Genomic DNA, 26,879 nt, shown 5'->3' on the forward strand with positions numbered 1-26,879 from the left:
GGCTTGAATTCACAGACTGCGAGATCATGACCTGAGCCAAATTCGGACACTTAACCGACTAAACCACCCAGGCACCCCTGTTGAGGTATATTTAACATATAAATAACATTATATTAGTTTCAGATGTACAATACAGGGATTGGATATTTGTATATATTGTAAAATTGTGATCACAGTAAGTCTAGTTAACATTCATCCCCATACATAGTTATAAACACTTTTTTGTGATGACAGTTTTTGTTTTTTTAATTTTTTTTAAACATTTATTTATTTTTGAGACAGAGAGAGACAGAGCATGAACGGGGCGGGGGGGGGGGGTCAGAGAAAGAGGGAGACAGAGGATCTGAAACAGGCTCCAGGCTCTGAGCTGTCAGCACAAAGCCCGACGCGGGGCTCGAACTCACGGACCACGAGATCATGACCTGAGCTGAAGTCGGACGCGTGACCGACTGAGCCACCCAGGCGCCCCTTGTGATGACAATTTTTAAGGTCTCTCTTAGCAATTTTCACATGTGCAAAACAGTATTATTAACTATATAATGTACACCATGCTGTACATTACATTTCCATGACTTACTTTATAACTGGAAGTTTATATCTTGGGACCCACTTTACCCAATATGCCTACCCTTCCAACTCCTGCCTCTGGCAACAAGATTTTATTACTTGCTTTTAGCAGTTTGATTATGATGTGCTTAAGTGTGGTTTCTTTGTATTTTTCCTGCTTCGGGTTTGCTGTACTTTTTGGATCTGTAAGTTTATATTTTTCATCAAATTTGGGAAGTTTTTGGCCATTACTTCTTCAAATATTTTTTTTAGCCCTTTTCTCTTCTCCTTCTGGGACTCTATGCAGTATTAGATAACTGATATTGTCCCACAGGACTGAGGTGCTATTCATTTTTTTAAAACTATTTTTGTGTGTGGATTGTGAGGGAGACACAGAATCTGAAGCAGGCTCCAGGCTCTGAGCTGTCAGCACAGAGCCCGATGCGGGGCTTGAACTCACAGACTTTGAGATCACGACCTGAGCCGAAGTTGGACACTCAACCGAGTGAGACACCCAGGCGCCCTAACTTTTATTTTTTTAAACGTATCTAGTCACTTTTAAAATATGGGGCACCTGGGTGGTTCAGTAGGTTGAGTGTCTGACTTCGGCTTAAGTCATGATCTCACAGTTCATGAATTCGAGCCTTGCATTGGGCTTTGTGCTGACAGCTCGGAGCCTGGAGCCTGCTTTGGATGCCGTGTCTCCCTCTTTCTCTGCCCTGTTCCCACTCGCACTCTGTCTCTCTCTTAAAAATAATAAATAAACATTAAAAAATTTTTTTTAGTGTATTCTGCACATTGTGGATTCGTTGCTGAGGCTCTGGATTCTGTTATCTGCCTTTGAAAAGTGTTGACTTTTATTCATGAGGTAGTTAACTTGGTTACACTCCCACTTAGTGGATGCCAGCTGAGATCTTTGTCAGTTAATTAGCCTTTCATCTGTTGCTTTCCCTGGGCTCCTTGGAGTCTCCCTTGCATCTTCACAGTTTCAGGGACAGCCAAAGATTTTATCTGAGTTTGTACAGTAGATTTTGGTGTATTTTTCATTATGGCTTCCTTTGTGTTTGGATGTCCTCCTGCTTTTCAGCTACTCTTGCAGTACCAAACTTTTTGCTGACTTTTTAAGAAAGTGAAACTGTAGCTTTCTACTTGAGTTTTAGCTCACATTGTGTTGACTGGAGAGTGCCCCCAGCTGGAAGACCTTATACCCTTGAATCTCACTCCAAAGGTTTTTTTATCCCCGCCCCCCCATGCCTTACCCCCCCCCCCCGCCACCAAAGATTGACTTCCCTCTAGTTGTACCAGCTTTTTGTTGTTCTTCATTGCTTTCAAATAGTTACTTTTAAAATTTTATCTAGGATTTATCATTGTTATCTGTAGAAAGGTTAGCCAGATAACAAGTGACTACCATTAATGGAAGTACAACCTTACATTGTTTTTTGATCATCTGTTCATACCACTGGTGCTATTTGATACCTGTTTGCTTTTGCACATTCTTCATTTATTGGAATAGTATTCCTTTCACCATCTCCTACCTTTATACAGCACACACCTGATCATCTTCTGAGAGTCAGCTCTTATAAAACTTGCCTTATACTTTCCACCCCTTCTGATAGAATTGTTTTCACATTCCTTTGAGACTTTGCTGAAACAGTGTACATATTTCATACAACTTATTAGATGACCCTCTTTTGAAGGCAAGTATTTTGCTTTATTGGACATACATTTGCTACTGTAACAATGGTTGAAGGAATGACTGAAGTTTCATTTTCTTTCAGTCCTTAAAAATAATTTTTCTTTAAGGTGCTTAAAGCATCCAGAATTTTTTATTCTTAGACAAGTCAAGTAGACCTCTCCCTGAAAAATCTCTGTTAAAAAGCTTTAAAGTTTATGATTATTTTATGACTTCAGAAATGTTCATTTCTTCCTCTTTCAGCCTGATTTTTATTAGACTTTTCTCATGTTCGAAAAGAAAAAAGGACATATTTTGAATGAAATGCAAAATAATAAAACAAAACATAATAAAACAAAACATTTTGAATGTAACGGATTTTGATTTCATATTAGATTATAATTTTCATCTTTCATAAAACTTGGCTTTTGGTTAGAATTAATATTGGAAATAGAAATCCTTCGAGTACTAAATTGTATTTACTTACTGAAATTATTTTAATTGTGGCTTCAATGTGATAAGCTTTTAAGAATTTTAAGAATTTTGGGGCGCCTGGGTGACTCAGTTGGTTAAGCTTCAGCTTAGGTCGTCTTGCAGTCTGTGGGTTCGAGTCCCACGTTGGGCTCTGTGCTGACAGCTCAGAGCCTGGAGCCTGCTCCAGATTCTGTCTCCCTCTCTCTCTGCCTCTCCCCCACTCATGCTCTGTCTCCATCTCTCAAAAAAATGAACAAATGTTAAAACAAAATTTTAAAAAAATAGTAATTTAAGAATTTTAAGAATTTTTTAAAAGTTTGTTTATTTTTGAGAGAGAGAAAGCAGGGGAGGGGCAGAGGGAGAGAGAGAATCCCAAGCGGTCTCCGCACTGTCAGTGTGGAGCCTGACATAGAACTCAGACTCATGAACTGCGAGATCCTCACCTAGGCCAAAATCAAGAGTCAGATGCTCCAAGTGCCCCAAATTTTAAGAATTTTTTGAAAGCAGGGCCACCTGGGTGGCTCAGTTCGTTATGCATCCAACTTCGGCTCAGGTCATGATTTGTTAGTTCAAGCCCCACCTTGAGTTCTCTGCTGTCAGCACAGACCCCACTTTGGATCCCCTGTCCTCCTCTCTTTCTGCCCCTCCCCAGCTTGCCTGTGTACATGCGTGTGTGTGTGTGTGTGTGTGTGTGTGTGTGTGTGTGTGCGCGCGCACGTGCGCGTGTGTGCGCACACTTGCTCTCTCTCAAAAATAAACATTAAAAAAATAATTTTTTGAAAGCAAAGGTGGTTATAGTAACTTAAAAGGGCATTTGATTTATGAGACATTGGAAAATTAATTTTTCTTAAAAATCTTTTTTTAGAGGAATAATTAGCCCTTTAAGACAAACTTGGTCTGTTTTGCTCTAAGAACCTGGGTTTCATTTCCAATCTTTGACTTTGTCGTAACTCGGCTTTTTAATCATTTTAATGTTTTGTATTTTATTTTTCACAGGTTTCGTTATATTATCCTGAAGCAGAAGTTTTTAGAAGCCTTGTGTGTTAACAATGCAATGTCAGCAGAAGATGAGCCCCAGCATGTAAGATTTTTATTCCTGAAGGTTTGCGCTATAGTCTTGTTTCAGTCATAAGTATTTTATTTACTAAAACAAAAGATTAGTATCATGAGTTTTCAAAGTTTTTATGAGCTGGGATGGAATAAGATCTACTCTTTTGCAGCTGGAGTACTTTCAATCTATAATGCTTCTGAACTTGTTCCAAGATTTAGACACAGACTATAAATGAATGGCTGGCTGGTTGGAGAGTGTGTGCTTTTCCTGTTTAAGGTGATTTAGATTACAGTAGATGTTTGACTTGAAGATTCTACATCATTGCTTCTTTTTTTATCCCAGAAGTGGATTATGTTTACTTCCTCGTTTTGTTTTTTCAGTATTTACATTGATCCAGAGGTGTTTTTTTTTTCCCTCCAAGTTTTTATTTAAATTCCAGTTAGTTAGCTTACAGTGTAATATTAGTTTCAGGTATAGAATCCAGTGATTCATCGCTTACATACAATACCCCAATGATCAGTACAACAACAGAGGTGGTTTTTGATAAAATATGTGTGTCTTTATGACAATTCAAATTTAAAGATACTAAGGGTTTTTTTGATTAGAGAGTTATTTTTAAAGTTTTAATTATAGTATTGTTATATCCCAAACCAAGGAAACTTATTAAGTGCCAGTAAGTAAGTGTTCATTGAAATAAACTCAAAAGATATTACAATGAGAACTTTCATATATAGTAAGAGAAATGTTTGCCAGACAGTAATGGTTATTTTATTTATTAATTTTTGAAATTTATTAATGTTTATTTATTTTTGAGAGAGAGTGACAGAACATGAGTGGGGGCGGGGGGAGAGAGAGACACACACAGAAATCTGAAACAGGCTCCACGCTCTGAGCTGTCAGCACAGAGCCTGATGCAGGGCTCAAACTCCAGCTGTTAGGTCATGACCTGAGCTGAAGTCGGATGCTTAACCCACTGAGTCACCCAGTTGCCCCCACAGTGATGTTTAAATTTGAAAAGAACACTGTAAGTCAAAAGACTTAATTTTTACTTTGTCTTTGTCATTAACCATCTGAATTACTTTAGTTAAATCTGCTCCCTAACTTTTCCCATATGTAAGCTAAAGAAAGGTGAATTCCATAAACTCTGAGATTCCTTACATCATTAAAAGCTTATGATTTAAGATAATATTCAGTATACAAATTACTGTAATTTTTCTCTCAGCTAAGCTTTCTTTGTTCTGTCTTCATACTAGGTTTTTTGTTTTGTTTTGTTTTGTCTTTGAGAGAGAGAGAGAGCATGAGTCAGGGAGGGACAAAGGATGGGGGCGGAGAGAGAATATTAAGCAGGCTCCACACCTGTCATGGAGCCCAACATGGGACTCAATCTCATGACCATAAGATCATGACCTAAGCTAAAATCAAGAGTCAGACATTTAACTGACTGAGTCACCCAGGCACCTCACATACTATTTTTGTAGTAAATGAACTGTAGAGTTCCACCCCCCCCCCCCGCCCCCAATTTGCTTTCTTTCCCCACACAAATTTCTCCTACAGCAAGTTTAAGAATGACTTTTTTGCTTTTTGGGTAAGCTGGAGTGATAGCAAGCTACATAAACCATTGAATATTGGCATGCTTCAGTTTTCATTTCTAGAGTGCTCAATTATCTTGACCTTAAAAAATTATATATTTGAGAATGATAGTCCAAAGCCTGAACTAGAACAATATTTTAAAAAAATGTTTACTTATTTATTTTGAGAGAGAAAGAGTGCTAGTGGAAGAGGGGCAGAGAGAGAGAGAGAGAGAGAGAGAGAGAGAGAGAGAGAGAATCCGCTGACAGCACGGAGCCTGACTCAGGGCTCCATCCCACGAACTGTGAGATCATGACCTGAGCTGAAACCAAGAGTTTGTGTTTAACTGACTGAGCCACCCAGCACCCAGGCATCCCTAGAACACTATTTTTTTTAATATCTTTTTTTAATTTTAATTTTTATTTTTTTCAACGTTTTTTATTTATTTTTGGGACAGAGAGAGACAGAGCATGAACGGGGGAGGGGCAGAGAGAGAGGGAGACACAGAATCAGAAACAGGCTCCAGGCTCCGAGCCATCAGCCCAGAGCCTGACGCGGGGCTCGAACTCACGGACCGCGAGATCGTGACCTGGCTGAAGTCGGACGCTTAACCGACTGCGCCACCCAGGCACCCCTAATATCTTTTAATGTTTACTTATTTTTGAGAGAGAGAGAGGGAGCACAAGTGGGGGAAGGGCAGAGAGAGAGAAAGGGAGACACAGCATCTGAAGCAGGCTCCAGGCCTGTGGGACACAGGATCGAACCCACAAACTGTGAGATCATTACCTGAGTTGAAGTCGGACGCTTAACCGACTGAGCCACCCAGGTGCCCCCAACGCTATTCTTATAGTAAGAGTTTAATTTGCTAAGTAACCAAATTATTTCATATTTTTGTTTTAATAGTGAAAAAACATTTTAGCTCCTGACTTTAGAGTTGTTACATAGCCTGCAAATTATATGAGTACTCTGTGACACTAGAGTTTATCCTTTTGCAATTAAAGTTTATGAAAGCTTATAAAATATTTGATTAAATATTTTTTAAAACATTTTATAAAATATTTTATAAAACGTTTGATTAAATGTATTTGATTAAAATACTCTTGTTTTCATATCTCACAGCATCTTTCTTTGTAGTGATCACTTATATTTTTCTTACAGCTGGAATTTACCATGCAAGAAGCTGTGCAATGTTTGCATGCCCTAGAAGAGTACTGTCCTTCTAAAGATGATTACAGCAAGCTCTGTTTGCTTTTGACTTTGCCTCGTCTGACCAATCATGCTGAATTTAAGGACTGGAATCCAAGCACTGCACGAGTTCACTGTTTTGAAGAGGCTTGTGTCATGGTTGCAGAATTCATCCCTGCTGATAGGAAGCTAAGTGAGGCTGGGTTTAAAGCAAGTAACAATCGTTTATTTCAGCTTGTAATGAAGGGCCTACTTTATGAATGCTGTGTAGAATTTTGTCAAAGTAAAGCAACTGGAGAAGAAATTACAGAAAGTGAAGTACTTCTTGGCATTGACCTTTTATGTGGTAATGGTTGTGATGACTTGGATCTGAGTTTATTGTCATGGCTTCAGAATCTCCCATCTTCTGTCTTCTCTTGTGCTTTTGAACAGAAAATGCTTAATATTCATGTTGACAAACTTCTGAAACCTACAAAAGCTGCATACGCTGATCTTTTGACTCCTCTTATCAGCAAACTTTCTCCCTATCCATCGTCTCCAATGAGAAGGCCTCAATCAGCTGACGCCTATATGACCCGCTCTCTGAATCCTGCTTTAGATGGCCTCACTTGTGGCCTAACCAGTCATGATAAGAGAATCTCAGACCTTGGAAACAAAACGTCTCCAATGTCACACTCCTTTGCTAACTTTCATTATCCAGGGGTACAAAACCTCAGTAGAAGTCTCATGCTTGAGAATACAGAATGTCACAGTATTTATGAAGAATCCCCTGAACGGTAAGTATTTCCTCATAAAAATTAGAAATTATTCAAAGTGTGAGATTGTGTGTGTGTTTAATGTTCAAGTCCCTTTAGTTGAAAGTTAGTCCTTAAACTTTATAAAGCATTTCTGAAATAAATTTTGATAATTAAAATTATCAATGAGAATATTTTTATATCCTGTATTATTATTTTACTTATTATAAAGGCAATGGATGTGCATTGAAGACATTTTGGAAAATAGAGGAGAGTATAAATATGAGAATTAAAATCCCTTGTAATCTCACACTTCGATGATGTCTTTTTTCTATGAATACATTTTTAAAGATTGGGAATGTACTATATATATTCACATAATTTGCTTTTTAAAATTTGATCTTGAATACTTTCCCGTATTTTTAAACATTTATTGGGATAAATGATTAATGATGTATGCAGTATTCCACTGTATGACTGTATCATAATTTTACCTAATTCCTCATCATAGGATAGCAGATTATTTCCACTTTTTTCTCCTATATGAATAGTACTGAATAGTAAATAGTGTTGAATGTATGTGTGTAAAAATCTCTGATTATTTCCACTCTGATTATTTTTTCTAGTAACTCCTTTTTTTTTTTTTAAGTTTATTTATTTAGTTTGAGAGAGCAAATAGGAAGGGGCAGAGAGAGAGGGAGAGAAAAAGAATCCCAAGCAGGCTCCACAGTGTCAGTGCAGAGCCCGATGCAGGGCTCAAACTCACGAACTATGAGATATGACCTGAGCCTGAGTCAGATGCTTAACCGACTGAGCCACCTAGGCATCCCTCTAGTAACTCTTAATATACATGAAGGAAATAAGTGTTAAAGCCAGCACTCAGTTTTTCTTTCAAACTTGGCATGAAATAATAATTTCCTGGTTAGCGGTTCTTTATTTCAAGAGTTAGAAAAGTTCTTCCCTCACTTTCTAGGAAAACCACTGGGACATATGGCTGGTTTCCTATACTCAGAGTTGATACTATGAAGTATGATACTATGAGTAGGGAAGAGGCAGAGAGAGAGAGGAAGAAAGAGAATCTAAAGCAGGCTCTGCACTGTCAGCACACAGAGCCTGACACGGGACTCAAACTCATAAACCACGAGATCACGACCTAAGCTGAAATCAAGAGTTGGATGCTTAACTGACTGAGCTGCCCAGGCACCCCAAGCGTAGGGTGACTTAAGAGTCATCTTATTGCTCTACTTGAAAGATAGAGATGATATCTAGTAATGAAAATGGATGAGTATAACTTAATATCGAAGGATCCTATTATCTAAATCCCAAAGGAATAGAGTCTTGAACATTGGTAGAGACTATCTTAAACTTTTCTTGGACTTTCCAATCTCTTTAAAGAAAATTTTCATTGTCTGGTATGTTGGGCTTCAATTCCTAAGGGACTGTTGATATTCTTCTGAGGAGAACTGTTGATATTCTTCTGGGTACGTAAGATGATTGGAACTTCTTCGTCAGTATAATGTTTGGACTTGTACACCAAAGGGATTGTCTTTCTTTTTTTCTTAATTTAATTTTTTTTGATTTACATCCAAATTAGCATATAGTGCAACAATGATTTCAGGAGTAGATTCCTTATGCATTTAGCCCATCCCCCTTCCCACATCCCCTCCAGTAACCCTCTGTTTGTTCTCCATATTTATGAGTCTCTTATGCTTTGTCCCCCTCCCTGTTTTTGTATTATTTTTGTTTTCCTTCCCTTATGTTCATTTGTTTTGTCTCTTAAAGTCCTCATATGAGTAAAGTCATATGATACTTGTCTTTCTCTGACTAATTTCACTTAGCATAATACCCTCTAGTTCCATCCATGTAGTTGCAAATGGCAAGATTTTATTCTATTTGATTGCCGAGTAATACTCTATTGTGTGTGTGTGTGTGTGTGTGTGTGTGTGTGTGTGTGTGTGTATATATCCATTCATCCATCGATGGACATTTGTGCTCTTTCCATACTTTGGCTATTGTTGATAGTGCTGCTATCAACATGGGGGTGCATGTGTCCCTTCGAAACTGCACAACTGTATCCCTTGGATAAATACCTAGTAGTGCAATTGCTGGGTCGTAGGGCAGTTCTATTTTTAGTTTTTTGAGGAACCTCCATACTGTTTCCCAGAGTGGCTGTACCAGTTTGCGTTCCCACAAAGGGATGGTCTTTCTAAAGAAAAGAGACACAAAAATCTATCCAGTTCTGACTCTACATGTGCTGTTGCCTATGTAAAGGAGTAGTAGAAATTGAGGAATGACTAAAGACAGAAAGAAGTGGAGTATAAGCTACTAGACCATTATAGAATAAGTAGAGAGGTAAAATGTGACATATTAAAATGTGAGTAATACATGTGTTACTAGCTGAGCAGTAGCATAACCAAGAAAATATCTGTCATGCCTGTGAAATTGGAAGACTTAAGAGGCAAAGCAGTGTGGAATAATGAATGGTCTTTGGAGTCAGACTTGGACTTGAGCAAGAGTTTGCCATTTACTAGTTGTGTGACCTTGGGACCATTATTACTTAGTCTCTCTGAGCCTAAGTGATCATCTGTATAAAAATAGGGTGTTGACTTGCAAAGTGAGATAAAGTTCCTAGCAGAGTGGCAAGCATGTGCGTGGTGCTTAGTAAATACAGATTTCCCCCCTTCTGAGTGTCATACTCCTGGTAAAGACAATATGTCAAAAGGGCTGCTAATAGCATGCTATAGGTAAGCTACTGTGCTGTGGATAAAGTATAAAAATTTACTTTGGAAAAAGTTGACCTTGTTTTTAAAATTATCTTAGGTGTGGGGTACCTGGGTGGCTCAGTTAAGTGCCCAGCTCTTGATTTTGGGTCAGGTCATGATCTCACGGTTTGTGAGTTTGAGCCCTGCATCCGGCTCTGTGCTTATTATAGTGTGGAGCCTGCTTGGGATATTCATTCTCTCTCCCTCTCTCTCCTTCTCTCTCTCTCTCATTCTCTCTCTCTTTCTCTCTCCCCCTCTGCTTCTTTCTCTCTCCCCGTCTGCCTCTCTCTCTCCCCCTCTGCCTCTCTCTGTCTCAAAATAAATAAACTTAAAAATATTTTAGGTGTAATTTAAAAATATTGGTAAGATTATTACACAATTATCTTGAAGATGCCACTTGAAGAAACCTCTTATTTGTGGTGATATACGTTTGAAGTCAGTATTTGTTTAAAAATATTTTGAGTGTCTCCTCTGCTAGCGTCATGCTGCATTCCGGGGATACAGTGATGGAATTACTATGGTGAACAAGAAGATAAAACACAAAAGAAGGGTTTATAAGAGAGTGTGGGTTTTGTAAAGATAGTTTTTCACTCAAACATAAACAAACTCCAAACAAAAAAGGAAGAAAAATCTGTTGAAAAAAATATAAGCTTTGGCTATTCAGTGTAATGGTCTCAAAATTAAATGGCAAAAAAAAAAGAAACCAACCAAACAAAAAACAAACAAACAAAAAAATCCAACCCAAAAACATCTCAGGAATGAATCAGCATTGGATTTGGAACCTGACAATCTAGATTGAAACCCTTTATTTACTGGCTATGCAATTTTAGGAAAATAACTTTATTCGTCATCTGTGAAATGAGAGTTACAACCTATTTCACAAGTTACTGTGCAAGTTAAATGAGACAATACATATGGAAATGTATAGATTGCAAAATTAAATGTTACATTATGAAGGTCATTTTATTTTATATATAGTTAATAACTCTTATTAAATCTATCTTGTGGGCATAAAATTGGGCTTCTTATGGGCATTAGCAGGTTACAGCAGAGATTGGTCCTGAAAACTTCTCCAAGTCTTTCTCCTTCCTCTTCTGGGCGCATGTGTATATATGTATGTTGAGGTACTTATCAGTTAGAAAGCTTCTGACCAATGGTGCCTTTGTGAAGATGACTATTTAGCTCTGCTTCCTGACCTCTACAACTGTAATTTGTTATGTATTACATACTCTACCTGGAGAGGCCATTATGAAGCCCTCTCATAATCAAATTCCTTCAAGGCAGAGGTCATTTTACTTTTGTATATATTCCCATGGTGCCTTGTGCCAACAGGTTATCTGTGTAAGTGTCTGAGGTATTCATCATTTTTGGATGATGTTAGTTATTAAAAATTTTGAACAGAATAACTACAAAAAGTAGAAATTGCTAGTGTTTAGAAGAATATTAGGAACAACCTGACAGAGATGTTAAGCTCACTAACTAGTATACATTAAAAATACTGGAAACATGTATGTTTAGCTTTTATGTTAAGTGCAAATAAACCAAAGAAAGCCTTTTAATAAACAGTTTTTAAATTTTTGTTGAAACATATTGGAGGGGAAAAATTAATGTTTGGGTAACAGAATCACAGATTAAGATTCATAAAGAGAATTTAGGCATTAGGTCATCCAGCTTATTATTCAGTTCAGTTTATAGATGAAGCTGAGCCACAGAGAATGTAAGTGATTTTCCAAAGACCACAAATCTTGTTTTAGACTGGACCCCCTACCCTCCTTGCTTAATAATCCAGTGCTCTTCCATTATAGGCATATTCTATTAAAAAAAGAAAAAACACCTTATATATACACTTAAGAAAGGAAAATTAAAAAATCTATTTTTGAACATTTGGTAAAATTTAGACTAAATAGTCATTGTTTTAATTAAAATTTCTCTGAAATATCTTTTCCTTCACTCCCACCTCTTCCTTTTTGTTTTTTGCACTTTTCTGGAAGAAGTGATACACCTGTTGAGGCACAGCGGCCTATAAGCAGTGAAGTCCTGGGCCAGAGTTCAGTTTCAGAAAAAGAACCTGCAAATGGAGCACAGAATCCAGGACCAGCTAAGCAAGAAAAAAATGAGGTATAATTTAATACATCTAGTGTCTTTTAGAGTTGTTCTCTTTGTAAGAAATAATAGTGTTTGCTTGAGTAAATGTAAATGGAATTTTTTAATATTTGAGAGTAGGTGAGAGAATATCTAGACTTATTAAGTCATTTTCTCCCTTAAGGATATATGGTATCTTTAGTTGTCATGTATTTTGGAGAATTTTTAACAGGTGAATTTATTAGCAATCTAAAAATACCACAGTTTACATTAATCTTACATATTTCAAGACTCAAGTAATTGAACTCACATTAAATGTGGGTAGCTTGGTATGCTCTATATTTTACTGATTAGATGTAATGAACAAGAAATGACATTTTAAAAAATTTTTTTATTTTTTATTTTTGAGAGGAGAGACATAGAGTGAGCAGGGGAGGAGCAGAGAGAGCGGGAGACACAGAATCCGAAGCAGCCTCCAGGCTTTGGGCTGTCAGCACGGACCTCTGAGCTGTCAGCACAGACCCTGACGCGGGGCTCAAACTCATGAACTGTGAAATCATGACCTGAGCCAAAGTCGGATGCTTAACTGACTGAACCACCCAGGCACCTCAGAAATGACATTTGTAATAGAAAATACTTTTATCCAAGTCTTTCTTTTTTAATATTTATTTATTTTTGAACGAGAGAGACAGAGTTTGAGCAGGGGAGGGGCAGAGAGAGAGGGAGACACAGAATCCGAAGCATGCTTTAGGCTCCGAGCTATCAGCACAGAGCCCAACGTGGGGCTCGAACTCATGAACTGTGAGATGATGACCCGAGCCGAAGTCGGATGCTTAACCTGCTTAGCCACCCAGGCGCCATTTTTATCCAAGTCTTTAGAGTTCTAAATTATTTTTCTCTGGTGTTTTAGAAAGGAAATTGTATTATGAAGGAGATTATAAATTTTATCTTATATATTATGCCACTTAGAAGAAATGAAGAGGTAGTTTTAAAACGTTCAATAAATTTTTTTGTTTTCAACCAAATATTAAGAATGAAGCAGAAAAATTATTGTTAAAAATACATATAAGGGGCACCTGTGTGCCTCAGTGGTTAAGTGTCTAACTCTTGATTTTGGCTCAGCTCATGATCTTACAGTTGGTAGGTTTGGGCCCTGTGTTGGGTCTGTGCTCACAGTGCAGAGCCTGCTTGGGATTCATTCTCTCTCTCTCTCTCTCTCTCTCTCTCTCTCTCTCTCTTTTTCTCTGCCCTTTTCCTGATTATGCTCTCTCTTTCAAAATAAATAAACTTAAAAATATAGGGGCGCCTGGGTGGCACAGTCAGTTAAGCATCCAACTTCAGCTCAGGTCATGATCTCATGGTTTGTGAGTTCAAGCCCTGTGTTGGGCCCTGTGCTGATAGCTCAGAGCCTGGAACCTGCTTCAGATTCTGTGTCTTCTCTCTCTGTCCCTCTCCCTCTCACACACTCTCTCTCTCTCAAAAATAAGTAAAGATTAAAAAAAAAAACTTTAAGAGGCGCCTGGGTGGCTCAGTCAGTTAAGTGTCCGACTTCGGCTCAGGTTGTGATCTCACGGTTCATGGGTTCCAGCCCCACATCAGGCTGTGTGCTGACAGCTCAGAGCCTGAAGTCTGCTTTAGATTCTATGTCTTCCCTCTCTCTGTCCCTCCCCCACTTGCACTCTGTTTCTCTCTCTCTCTCTCAAAAATAAACATAAAAGTTAAAAAAAAGTTTTTTTAATATATTTAAAAATATGTGTGAATATGTGCCAAACAGTAGAACCCCAAAATCTATGAAGCAAACATTGGCAGAGTTGAAGGGAGAAATGATAGTTGGAGACTTCAATACCCTACCTACTATAATGGATAAAACATCTAAACAGAAGATCCATAAGGATACAAAGTACTTGAACAACACTATAAACCAACTAGACCTAACAGACATCTGTAGAATACTCCAACAATTTTGTTGCTTTAGAGGATGCACCTTTTTAAAAAAAATTTTTTTTTAATGTTTGTTTATTTTTTTTTTTTTTAATTTTTTTTTTTTCAACGTTTTTTATTTATTTTTGGGACAGAGAGAGACAGAGCATGAACGGGGGAGGGGCAGAGAGAGAGGGAGACACAGAATCGGAAACAGGCTCCAGGCTCCGAGCCGTCAGCCCAGAGCCTGACGCGGGGCTCGAACTCACGGACCGCGAGATCGTGACCTGGCTGAAGTCGGACGCTCAACCGACTGCGCCACCCAGGCGCCCCAATGTTTGTTTATTTTTGAGACAGAGACAGAATGTGAGTAGGTTAGGGACAGAGAGAGAGGGAGACAGAGAATCCAAAGCAGGCTCCAGGCTCCAAGCTTACAGCACAGAACCTGATGCAGGGCTTGAACCCACAGGCTGCGAGATCATGACTTGAGCTGAAGTTGGTCGCTCAACCAGCTGAGCCACACAGGTGCCCCAGTGCACCTTTTTTTTTTTTTTTTTTTTTTTTTTTTTTTTTTTTTACCCAGAGGTGCCTGTATCAGTCTTTTTAGAGGAAGTTGTTTTCTTAGGCCCTCAGGTCAGTGATAGTATTCCAAGTGTTTGTAACTTGTTTTGTGAATATGTGAATACTAACAATATCTGAATACAAATATGTAAATAAAGTGATACTAACAAAAAAAAGAACACTTCAACAATAGCAGAATACACATTTTTCAGGATTGACTATATATTAGGACCCAAAACAAATCTCAATAAATTTTAAAAAATTGAAATCACGTGAAGTGTCTTCTCTGACCATAATGGGATGAAGCTAGAAATTAATAACAGAGGGAAAATTGGAAAATTCACAAATGTGTAGAAATTAACACACTCTTAAATAACCAGTGGGTCAAAAAGGAAATCACAAGGGAAATTAGAAAATACCTAGAAACTAATAAAAATGAATATACAACATACCAAAGCATACAACGTTCCAAATTGATGAGATACAGCAAAAGCAGTGCTCAGGGGAAATTTATGCCTGTAAATGCTTACATTAAAAAAGAAAAGGGGTACCTGGATGGGTCAGTTGGTTAAGCATCCAACTCTTGATCTTGGCTCAGGTCATGATCTCACAGTCTATGAGATTGGGCCCTGATTTGGGCTCTGTGTTGACAGCATGGAGCCTGCTTGGGATTCTCTCTTTCCTCTCTCTCTGCCCCTCCCCTCTCAAAATAAATAAAACTTTTTTTTTTAGTGTTTTAATGTTTGTTTATTTTTGAGAGAGAGAGTACAAGTGAGGAAGGGGCAGAGAGAAAGGGAGACACAGAATCCAAAGCAGGCTCCAGGCTCTGAGCTGTCAACATAGAGCCCAATGTGAGCTCAAACTCATGGACTGTGAGATCATGACCTGAGCTGAAGTCAGACTGAGCCAACTTAACTGACTGAGCCACCCAGGTGCCCCATAAGTAAATAAAAATTTAAAAGAAGAAGAATAAAGTCCTCAAAGTAATAACCTAACTTTATGCCTTGAGGAACTAGAAAAAAGAAAAACAAATTTTAGCAGAAGGAAGTAATAAAGATTAGAGGGGAGATAAATAAAATAGAGAAAAGGAAAACAATAGAGAATCAATAAAATCAAAAGTTGATTCTTTGAAAAGATTAACAAAATTGACAAGCCCTTAGCTAGACTAACCAAAAAAAAAAAAAAAAAAAGAGAGAGAAAAGACACAAGTAAAATCGGAAATAAAACTGGGGACTTTCCTGTCAACCTTACAATAATAAAATGGATTATAAGAGAATACTATGACCACTGTAAGCCAGCAAGTTAGATAACCTAGTTGAAATGGACAAATTCCTAGAAATCACAAATTACCTAAGCTGACTCAAGAGGAAATAGAAAATCTCAACAAACTTACAATGAGTAGAGATTGAATCAGTAATCAAAAACCTTCCAACAAAGAAAAATCCAGAATCAGGTGGCTTTATGGATGAATTCTACCAAACATTTAAGGTAGGGTTAACATCAGTCCTTCTCAAAATCTTCTAAAAGTATATAAGAAGAAGGAATACTTCCTAACTCATTCTGTGAGGCTAGCATTACCCTAATACCAAGGCCAGATGAAGACATTACAAGAAAAGAAAATTAAAGCCTGGGTGGCTCAGTCGGTTAAGGTCTGACTCTTTGATTTCAGCTCAGATCATGATCTCATGGTTCATGGATTTGAGCCTTGTGTCAGGCTCTGTGCTGATGGCCTGCTTGGGATTCTCTCCTCCTTCTGTCTCCTCTCCCACTCACACACTGTCTCTCTCTCAAAATAAATTTTTATGTGTATTATTTTTGAGAGAGAGAATGCAGAAGCCAGGGAGGAGCAGAAAGAGAGGGAGACACAGAATCCAAAGCAGGCTCCAGGCTCTGAGCTATTAGCCCAGAGCCTCACGCAGGGCTTGAACCCACAAACTGTGAGATCATGACCTGAGCTGACATCAGACACTTAACCAACTAAGCCACCCAGGTGCCCCTCACACTAAATAAACTTTAAAAAAAAGGAAGAAAAAGAAAACTACAGACCAATTTCTTTCATGAATAGAAACTAAAACCCTAACAAAATACTAGCAAACTAAATTCATCAGTATATTCAAAGGATTATGTACCCTGACCAAGTGAATTTATCCCAGAGTACAAGGTTAGTTCAACATTAAATAAATCAATCAATGTAGTATGTCACATTAGTAGGATAATGGACAAAAAAAAATCTGACCATGTCAATTGATGCAGAAAAGGCATTTGACAAAATCAGACACTCTTTCATGATAAAAGCTCTCAGAAAACTAACAATAAAATGGAATTTCCTTGGCATGGTAAAGTTCATTTATGAAAAACCCAAGCTAACCTCTTACTCATTGGGGAAAAACTAAAAGCTTTCCCCTAAGATCAGGAACAAAGACAAGGATGCCTATTTTTACCGCTGCTATTCAGCATTTCCTGGAAGTTGTAGCTAGAGAGATTAGACAAGGAAAAGAATCAAAAGCCGACCCAGATTGGAAAGAAAGAAGTAAAACTATCTCCATTTACAGATGACATGATCCTGTTTATAGAAAATCCCAAAGAATTCATAAGAAAGCTACTAGAGCTTACAAACAAGTTTAGCAAAGTTACAGGGTACAAGAGCAACAATAAGAGTTAGTTGTGGTTCTATACTACCAACACTGAACAATCTGAACAGGAAATTAAGAAACCAGTTCCATTTACAATAGCATATAGAAGGATAAAATACCTGGGAATAAATTAAACCAAGGAGGTGAAAAACTTGTATGCTGAAATCTATAAAACATTGCTGAAAGTAATTTTAAAAGATCTAAATAAATAGAAAGATATCCTGTGTTCACACATAGGGAAACTTAATATTGTCAGTACTCTCCAATATGATCTACAGATTTCATGTAATTCCTTTAAAAAAATTCTGCAACCTTTTTTGCAGCAATGAAAAGCCAGTACTCAAGTTCATATGGAGTTGTAATGTGTCCTGAATAGCCAAAACAATCTTTAAAAAGAACAAAGTTGGAGGACTCACACACAGTTCATGATTGCAAAGCCACAAAGCTACAGTAGCTACAAAAGCTACAGTAATCAAAACTGTTTGGTACTTGCATAAGGACAGAAATATAGACCAATGGACTACATTGAGAGACTAGAAGTAATCCCATATATCTGTGGCTAATTGACTTTTGTCAAGGATGTCAGGTCCATTCAACGGGGAAATAGTCTCTTTAACTGATGATGATGGATCAGCTCGATTTGTACATGGAAAAGAATGAAGTTGGATCTCCACCTCACATAATGTACAAAAATGAACAGATCAACAACTTAATTATAAGACCTAAAAGTATAAAACTCTTAGAAGAAAACATAAGGGCAGATCTTTGTGATCTTGGATTTTGTAATATATTCTTAGATATGATACTAAAAGCTTGAGCAACAAACATAGAAATTGATAAATTGAGCTTCATCAAAATTAAAAGCTTTTGCGCATCAAAGGACATTATCAGAAAAGTGAAAAGACAGCCAGCAGAGTGGGAAAAATATTTGCAAATTATATATCTAATAAGGGTTTAATATCTAGCATATATGAAGAACTACAACTCAACAACAAAAAGACAATTCAACTTATGAAAAAGGAGTTGAGGGGCATCTGGGTTGCTCAGTTGGTTCAGCATCTGACTCTTGATCTCAGTTTAGGTCTTGATCTCAGGGTTATGAGTTCAAGCCCCTCATTGGGCTCCACGCTGGGTGTGAAGCCTACTTAAAAAAAAAAAAGTTGAACAAACGTTTCTCCAAAGAATATATTCAAATGGCCAATAAGCACATGAAAAGATGCTGAATACCACTAGTCATTAGGGAAATGCAAATCAAAACCCCAATGAAATATAGCTTCACAACTACTAGGATGGCTGAACTCAAAGCAGTGGAAAATAAGTGTTGGTGGGGAGTGGAGAAATTTGAACCCTCATATGTTGTTGATTTGAATGTATAATGGTGCAGTCACTATGGATTGGTGGTACCTTAAATATAGAATTAAATATAGAATATAAATATATAAATAAAATATAGCTTAAATATAGCTAAATTTAGAATTACCGTATGACCCAGTAATTCCACTCAAAAACATTGAAAGCAAGGACTCAAACAGGTATCTGTACATCCATGTTCATAGAGGCATTATTCACAGTAGCCAAAAGGTAGATACAACCCAAGTGTCCACTCACAGATTAATGGATAAACAAAAGTGGTATATCCATTCAATGGAATATTATTCAGCCACACAAAGGAATGAAATTCTGACATATGCTACAACATGGATGAACTTTGAAAATATCATGCTAAGTGAAATGTCAGATACAAAAGGACAAATATTACATGATTCCACTTATATCAAATATCTAAAATTGACAAAATCATAGAGAAAATAGAATAGAGGTTACCAGGAGCTTGGGGGAGGGAGAGAAATGAGAAGTTACTGCCTCATGGTTACAGAGTTTCTCTTCAGGGTGCTGAAGAATTTTGGAAATAGTGGTAATAATTGCACAATGTTGTGAGTGTAGTTAATGCCACTGAATTGTACACATGAAAATGGTTAAGATGACAAGTTTTCTGTTTTACCAACAATAAAAAATTTAAAAGGACACATAATTTTTTCTCAGAGTTATTGCTATTAAGTTATGAAATGGAAGAGGATTGTTACTGTTTTCTGGAAAAGGGAGACAGTTTTAGCTTAAGTTAGCCATATAAGACTCTTAGCTAAGCTTATTGTCACTGCCAATTTCAAAGATAATTGATTAGTTCCAGGGTAACCCTGGTTCACATGATCTTTGTAATATGACCAGACTCCACCTTGGCAGAGGAGTCTTTCTTTGCCAATATTGGAATTTACTGAATATCCAAGTCCTGTAAATTTGAGTGCTATACAATTCTTTGGAAGAATGAAGCAGGAATGTTGGGATTAAGTTTACCATTCATTTATTCCACTTTCTTGTGAAAGGTCATTTGAAACCTGAATTAAGGTACTGTTTTTGAGGGAAATTTTTAAAGTTTCTCTCTAGAGTAACCTATTAAACCATTTACCTGCTTAAATTAAGTGTGTTGGACAAGGTTAATACTGTGTTTATTAAATCCTAATGTCTTCTCTTAGTATTTTTTTCAAGCAATACAGATCTAACCCCCTTGTGACAACTATAATATATATTTTTCTTTTGCATTAGTCAAAGATCCAGGATAACCATTCATTTTGGTCAGTCTTTTGCTATAGAATAAAGTAAATTAATTGATCTACTTGATTATAAAAACTCATGGATACTATGTTATTTTTCAAAGAGCAATATATTAAGTATTTTCTAATTGTTAAATATAGCTACTTGCACATTTCATCCAGTGTTTTTAGAAGTTACTGTTGAGTAGGGACATATATTTAATTATAGTCTGTTAAAATATATTTTCTAATATTTTTAAGCTTCGAGATTCAACAGAACAATTTCAAGAATATTATAGGCAAAGATTACGCTATCAACAGCATTTAGAACAGAAGGAGCAACAGCGGCAGATATACCAACAAATGCTGCTCGAAGGAGGTGTGAATCAGGAGGATGGTCCTGATCAGCAGCAGAATCTTACAGAACAATTTCTTAATAGGTATGTCTTTCAGTCATTTTTTAAAATGTAAGGAATTATTTCAAAGAGATTACAAGCAGGCAATGACTGCTGCTTTCCATGTATAGTTTGTAATTTTAAAGTGTTTGAAGTAATACAGAGTTACAGAATATCTTCTTGTCACAGCATTCTGAGGGTCCATCTAATTTTGTTCTTCTTTCCTTTAAACCTTTTTTCACATCGAAGCAACGAGAGCAGAAGTGTGGTGGTTCAGCTGACAGCTGGAAGCAAATGGCTAGGTGGATCCAGCTCTGTCCCAGGGTAGTTCAGGTCCTAAGGGTCCTAGTTACTTAGCTTCGTTTTGCTTGTTTCCTCATCTGCTGCACAGAACAGCCATGAAGATGAAATGAGTTAATCTATGCAAAGTACTTAGAACAGTATCTGGCATATAGTAAGCACTATGTTAAGTGTTCACTGTTGTTTTTATTGTTATTTTGGGTGCTTGAACTTCCAGGTTCTTTTGAATTCAGTATATTAAAATTATTATTGAATTCAATATATTAAAGTTATTCTTTCTTATAATTTCTGCCAAGGTAATATGACCTTACATTGCTTTTAATTATAGGAGGTGTGTGTGTGTTTTTGTGTGTGTGTGTGTTTGTATGTATATGGACAGGTAGATAGTAATGTGTCTTTTTAAAAATCAGTAAACTAGAATATATGTCTCTGAGCAAAGCTTGTTGGAAGATTAAATGAGTTAATATATAACAAATTACTTAGAATAAATCCTGGTGCATATAAGAAGTGTACCATAAATGTTGGTTATTATTGTCATTATGATTAGGCAATTCAGTGGTGACTATCAGTTCTTTATTTGGTTCAATAATATTGGAAGTAATCTGCTTGAAATTCTGAGGGTTGGGCAAGTCAGTGAGCCTAAAATTGATTGTCTTCAAACCTTCAGGAATGTTTAGTGGTAGTCTAGAGTCTAAGTAGGCTTTTGAACATTGCATTTGAGGATCATTTTCTTATCTCCTCTGATAAGTCCATGGTTTATTAGAATTATCCTAATTTGATGAACTGCCATTTCTGGTTCTTGGATGTCTTCTTCATATCCATAAAAGTCATGGTTGCAATTGGATTCTCTGACCATTTTATTTTGCAGTGAAAACAGATAGCTGGCATTAAATCAGAAGATAAAGCGTCAAGGTTCTGTGATCCTAACAGTGGTAAAGGATGTACTTCCTCAGGAAAAAACTATTCAAGATGGTTTATCCTTCCTTTAAAAACCATTATAAATAGAATTCAAGTTCTTTCTTGTTATTTAGCTTTTGAAAATTAGTTTCGTATAAATTCTGTTGTTCTCCTGGCCCTCTCTTATCTATTGTTTTCTAACCCTTTAATATTTTATTCAATCCTTTTTTTCATATATCTGAGGCCGTACCAGGACTTTATTTACTTTTTGAAAAATTTTTAAATGTTTATTTACTTTTGAGAGAGAGACAGAGCATAAGCAGGGGAGGGGCAGAAAGAAAGGGAGACGCAGAATCCAAAGCAGGCTCCAGGCTTTGAGCTGTCAGCACAGAGCCCAATGTGGGACTCAAGCTTATAAGTGGTAAGATCATGACCTGAGCTGAAGTCAGATGCTTAACCAACTGAGCCACTCAGGTGCCCCGCTGTACCAGAACTTTAAAATACCTAATACCATGGACAAATTGAATAGAGATAGAATCTATAAAATAAAATATCCTTTCCCTGAAATGTTAATGTTGTATTTCTTCAAGTCATTCTAGCAATAGAGCATAGTTTCCAGATTTAAATTTTGCATCTTTTTTCCAAGAGGCATAGACAGAGGGAAAGAAATTAGTCATGTTACATAATAGATCTTATAGAAGAAAATAAACTAAAGCATGATAGAATTTTCATTAACCATACTGTGTCACTACTTTATACTTCTTGATATTTTGTTTCTTCTAATACTAATAATCGGCACTGCTGATTTGGCACTTACAGGCATATTCTGCCACATCCCCATCCTCACCACTTTAGAGAGTCAAAATGATGTTAGCATTTTACTCTTTATACTTAGCACTCCCCAAATTTACTCGACCTCAGACTCATTTTTTATGAGGAGCATTTCACAGGATTAGTGTTTCATAGAACACAATTTGGAAAATGCCTAGTTAAAAATTTTAACATAAAAAATAATGGCTGGCAGTTCCTTTAATAATATTGAGTTACTTTTTAAAAGTCTTTTCTAAGCCCTAAATACACACACACACACACACACACACACACACACACACACACGCCAGTGTTTAATGTAGGAAAACTTTCAAAATACAATAAACCAAAGCACCTCTTGGAATTCATACCCCTTGTGACTCCTCTCTCATATTGAATCTAAGCTGTAAAAAGTGATGCTGGGCCAGTTCTGGGTCTCAGTCTTAAGAGAGCTTGTCAGCTTCCTCTTTGTGCTCTTTGGAGCCCTGAGTCCAACAAAAGAAGTCCGTCTATCCTGATGTAGGGAGACTTGTGATGAGGGAAAGACCTTGAGGCTCACTTGCTTTGCTTTCTGTTTTATCCCTCTGGTACCTAGATCAGAGCCTGCCAGAGAGTCTGTGTAGATTGAATATGTGAATAATAGGATGCCACTTGACTGTTCCGTCATGGCCTGCTCTAATCATACATTTCCTACTTGATGTGATATAACTACAGAGATGAAATGAAAATGATTTGTTTTGTTGGTGAGAAATTTTGGTAGTGGTGATATTTTTGTTGACTATTTTGGGAAATTAAGTTTTAAGTGGAAAATTAAACCAGTTATACTGGAGAAGAAACAGAATTTTTTTTCTTGCTGTTATGGTAAAAGGTGCTTTTAGGCCTATATCCTTCTACAGTGGCATACTTTAGGAAAATTTGGATCTTCTTTTGGTATCTTGGTTATGTCTTAAGCCAATTTTTTAGTACTAAAAAATTACCATTTATCTATTACCATTTATATATTTCATATATATATTACATGTGCATGTATTTACCTTCTCAAACTTCTAATAATCTATATGTTAAGAATGTGGGGCACCTGTGTGGCTCAGTTGGTTGAGTGTCTTGACTCTTGACAGTTCAGTTCAGGTCATGCTCCTCAGGGTCGTGCGATCAAGCCCCATGTTGGGCTCTGTACTGAGCATGGAGCCTGTTTGAGATTCTCTGTCTCTTCCTATGCCCCTCTCCCCCACTCATGCTCTCTTTATTTCTGAAAAAGAAAAAGAAAAAAAAGGAAAGAATGATTGGGGTGCCTGGCTGCTCAGTCAGAAGAACATGTGACTCTTGATCTTGGGGTTGTGAGTTTGAGCTCCACATTGGGTGTGGACTTTACTTAATTTAAAAAAAAAAAAAAGGAATGTGATTAAGTTTTTTTTTTTTAATATAATTGCATTGTTTTATTTTATAGGTCTATTCAGAAGCTTGGTGAATTAAATATTGGAATGGATAGCCTTGGTAATGAGGTATCAGTGCTCAACCAGCAATGTAATGGGAGTAAAAGCAATGGATCTAATAATTCTTCTGTAACTAGTTTTGCTACACCTCCCCAAGACTCTAGTCAGAGATTAACACATGATGCTTCAAATATTCATACAAGCACCCCTCGTAATCCTGGATCAACAAATCACATACCTTTTCTTGAGGAGTCACCTTCTAGTGGAAACCAAATGTAAGTACTTTATAAAACCTGGAAATATTAACTTCCTGCTAATGAATGGAAACCTAAAAAGTTGAACTTCTCTTTGGAGCCATACAAATAAAAGTTTTTGGAGCTCATGGGGCACCTGGTTAGCTCAGTCAGTTAAGTGTCCAACTCTTGGTTTCAGCTTAGGTCATGATCTCATGGTTGTCACCAACCATGTCGAACCCCTTGTTGGGCTTGACACTGATAGCACAGAGCCTGCTTGGTATCCCGCGCCCCACCCCACCCCCGCCCCGCCCTCTGGCCTCCTCTCTCTCTCTCAATAGACAAATTTTTAAAAAGTTTTTAGAGCTCATTACCTACCAAATCTTTTTCTAATCCATCTTTATGTTTTTCTACTAACTTCTAAATTTCTTAGTAGTTTTTTTTCTCCTGTTTTTATTTTTGCTTTCTCATCACTACCAAGAAAATTCTATCTTTTAATACATTATTGTACTCAAAGATCTTACAGTTTTATCTTCTCCCTGGTTTTCTTTTTTCTTGCCATTGGTACCTTTCAACAAATAATATTTAGTTAACAGATGTTGAGAGCACAAGATGTTTTATAACATGTTGGGATGATTGCAGCAAGACACTCTTGGCTGTTCTGGCAGTTACAGCAATTGAAGGCATTTTGCATATTTATGTTTTCACTAATCAGGGAAGAGTTTTATCTTGCTGTCATTAGTAAACAAGTGTTAATTTATGCAATGGGAGTAGTTATGGAGCATTTCCTTCATCTATTCTTTTTTTTTTTAATCCCTCCTTAATCCCCTTCACCTATTTATTTCACCAGTCCCCCTACCCACCTCCCCTCTGGTAATCATCAGTTTGTTCTTTATACTTAAGAGTCTGTTTCTTGGTTTGTCTTTTTTTTCTTTTGCCCCCCCCCCCCCCCCCACTTTTTGCTCATTTGTTTTGTTCTTAAATTCCACATAGGAGTTTCTTCATCTATTCTCAACATTAAACACCTTTGAGAGTGGTTCATTTAAAAATGGATAACTTGCGGGGCGCCTGGGTGGCGCAGTCAGTTAAGCGTCCGAATTCAGCCAGGTCACGATCTCGCGGTCCGTGAGTTCGAGCCCCGCGTCAGGCTCTGGGCTGATGGCTCGGAGCCTGGAGCCTGTTTCCGATTCTGTGTCTCCCTTTCTCTCTGCCCCTCCCCTGTTCATGCTCTGTCTCTCTCTGTCCCAAAAATAAATAAAAAAACGTTGAAAAATTGGATAACTTGCATTTGGCCTTTGGACGCTTATAGGAATTAGATTAGCTTTATAAATTTTGTCTCAAGAGTTCTAGTTTTATTATTATTTATTATTTATTAAATAAATATATATTTATTATTTATTTAGTATTTATTATTTATATATTATTTACTATATAACTATAGACTGTATAGTCTATATTCATTATTAAATATAAATATTTAAATTTATTATCTATTTTATTATTTATTATAAATAAAAATTATTTTTCTATTTTTATTATTTTATTTTGAAAAATTCTAGTTTTATATATAAAAGCATAAGTTCAACTAATATTTGCTTCCTTATTAGTTTCAACAGCTGTATTTTTGCACTCCCAAAACTAGAACTCAAAGTTTAAAATTGTGTTGTTTTTTTTTTAATTAAAGTAACCTACATTCATGATTTAAAAAGACAAGTAGCACGTGAAGGTAATCTTACCCGTCTTTATCTATGATTTCAATTTCTGGTAGGCTGTCGTTTTCAACCCAGTTAGCTGGTTTTTTTTGCTATATATTTCCACATTTCGAAATAACATAGTTCTGTTACTATTTTTATTATCCATTGACTTCCTGCTAATTAGATTTAGCTACCATACTCCTCACCCACAATACATTTACTTTGTCTACTCTTTCTTTCCAATATGTATCAATTTTTGTTTAAATCAATATTCAATGTTGATGGTCACGTAATGTGATACCTGACTTGTGTGATATAATATGATTATGTTTCCTTTTCATATAACTTCTTATTTTTCATGGAGACAGTAATTGCCTCATTTTTGGTGTGCCTTTGTGGGGCTAGAACTCATGAACCACAAGATCATGACCTGAGCTGAAGCTGATGCTTAACCAACTGAGCCACCCAGGCGCCCCTAGTCTCTGACTTTTATATAGTAGACTTTCTTAAACTATCTGGAAACCTTTGACTGTCTATAAAGAGTGCAGCATTAATGGAGAAAAAAAAAAGCCAATTGGAAGGCTATGGACGTAGATGGAACATGGCAAAAAGTAATTAAGGAGAAACATTGTTTTATTGTAGGACTTGAAACTGTCAGTTTCTGTAGTCTTTTCTCTTGGGCCAGAGAAAATTTTCCTAAAGAACAATCTAAGTTCCTGTCTGGGGTAGCATTTAAGCATAGCATCCAGGATTCTAGAACTTAGCAGGAGAAAACTACTTGACATCTCACTATAAAATTTATGGATTTTGACTCAATCTCCTTTCCAGAATGACTTCTCACTTCTCCTTAAAATGGTGCTTGGTGTCATTGAGCCCAGAACCTCTTAATAAATGGCTTCAGAGCGTAACTTTGGGGTCAGTGCAGGTCGTTTGCCAAAAAAAATTTGGAAATTGAAAGGATAAATTAATTCAGTTTATGTTTTGATATTCAGAGTAAACTTTATTTGAATTTCTATTCATACAGCTCATCAGAACATTCGGTCATTAAACCATCTCTTGGAGATTCTTCAGGAAATCTATCAAGGTCAAGAGGGGAAGAGGTAATACTTTGGGGAAGGAGGTTTCATCATTATTTTTATATATACTTGCAAATTTTGCTAAGGAATTCTCAATTCATAGAACTAATTTTAGAAATAATCATTATTATTAATGCTGTTATTTGTCTCAAGGTAATTGAACATTCACTGGGCTAAGTGAAGAGGTTGCCTCAGAAAATACTTGCAAGTATTCATTTTAATGGTCCAGTAGCAATCTGGGCTCCTGAGTTGGGCCTATGCACT

At 36.8% G+C, this 26,879-nt stretch overlaps 1 protein-coding gene across 7 annotated transcripts in view; it reads left to right on the top strand.

Moving 5' to 3' along the window:
- WDR47 (WD repeat domain 47) overlaps positions 1-26,879 on the top strand; it is a 69,943-nt gene that overhangs the window by 22,144 nt on the left and 20,920 nt on the right. For 3 of the 7 annotated variants that reach the window (XM_058716325.1, XM_058716324.1, XM_058716323.1), the window contains 6 exons: positions 3,689-3,794; positions 6,471-7,273; positions 11,985-12,111; positions 20,039-20,217; positions 23,627-23,887; positions 26,564-26,639. In XM_058716325.1, the coding sequence (XP_058572308.1) occupies positions 3,689-3,794; positions 6,471-7,273; positions 11,985-12,111; positions 20,039-20,217; positions 23,627-23,887; positions 26,564-26,639 (1,552 nt within the window). Of the gene's footprint in view, positions 1-3,688; positions 3,795-4,423; positions 4,768-6,470; positions 7,274-11,984; positions 12,112-20,038; positions 20,218-23,626; positions 23,888-26,563; positions 26,640-26,879 lie in introns of those variants that run through there. The other 4 variants (XM_058716326.1, XM_058716327.1, XM_058716328.1 and 1 more) reach the window with 4 other exon arrangements.

The sequence above is a fragment of the Neofelis nebulosa genome, chromosome 2 (genome assembly GCF_028018385.1).
Source record: "Neofelis nebulosa isolate mNeoNeb1 chromosome 2, mNeoNeb1.pri, whole genome shotgun sequence".
In the NCBI taxonomy this organism is placed as follows: Eukaryota; Metazoa; Chordata; class Mammalia; order Carnivora; family Felidae; genus Neofelis; species Neofelis nebulosa.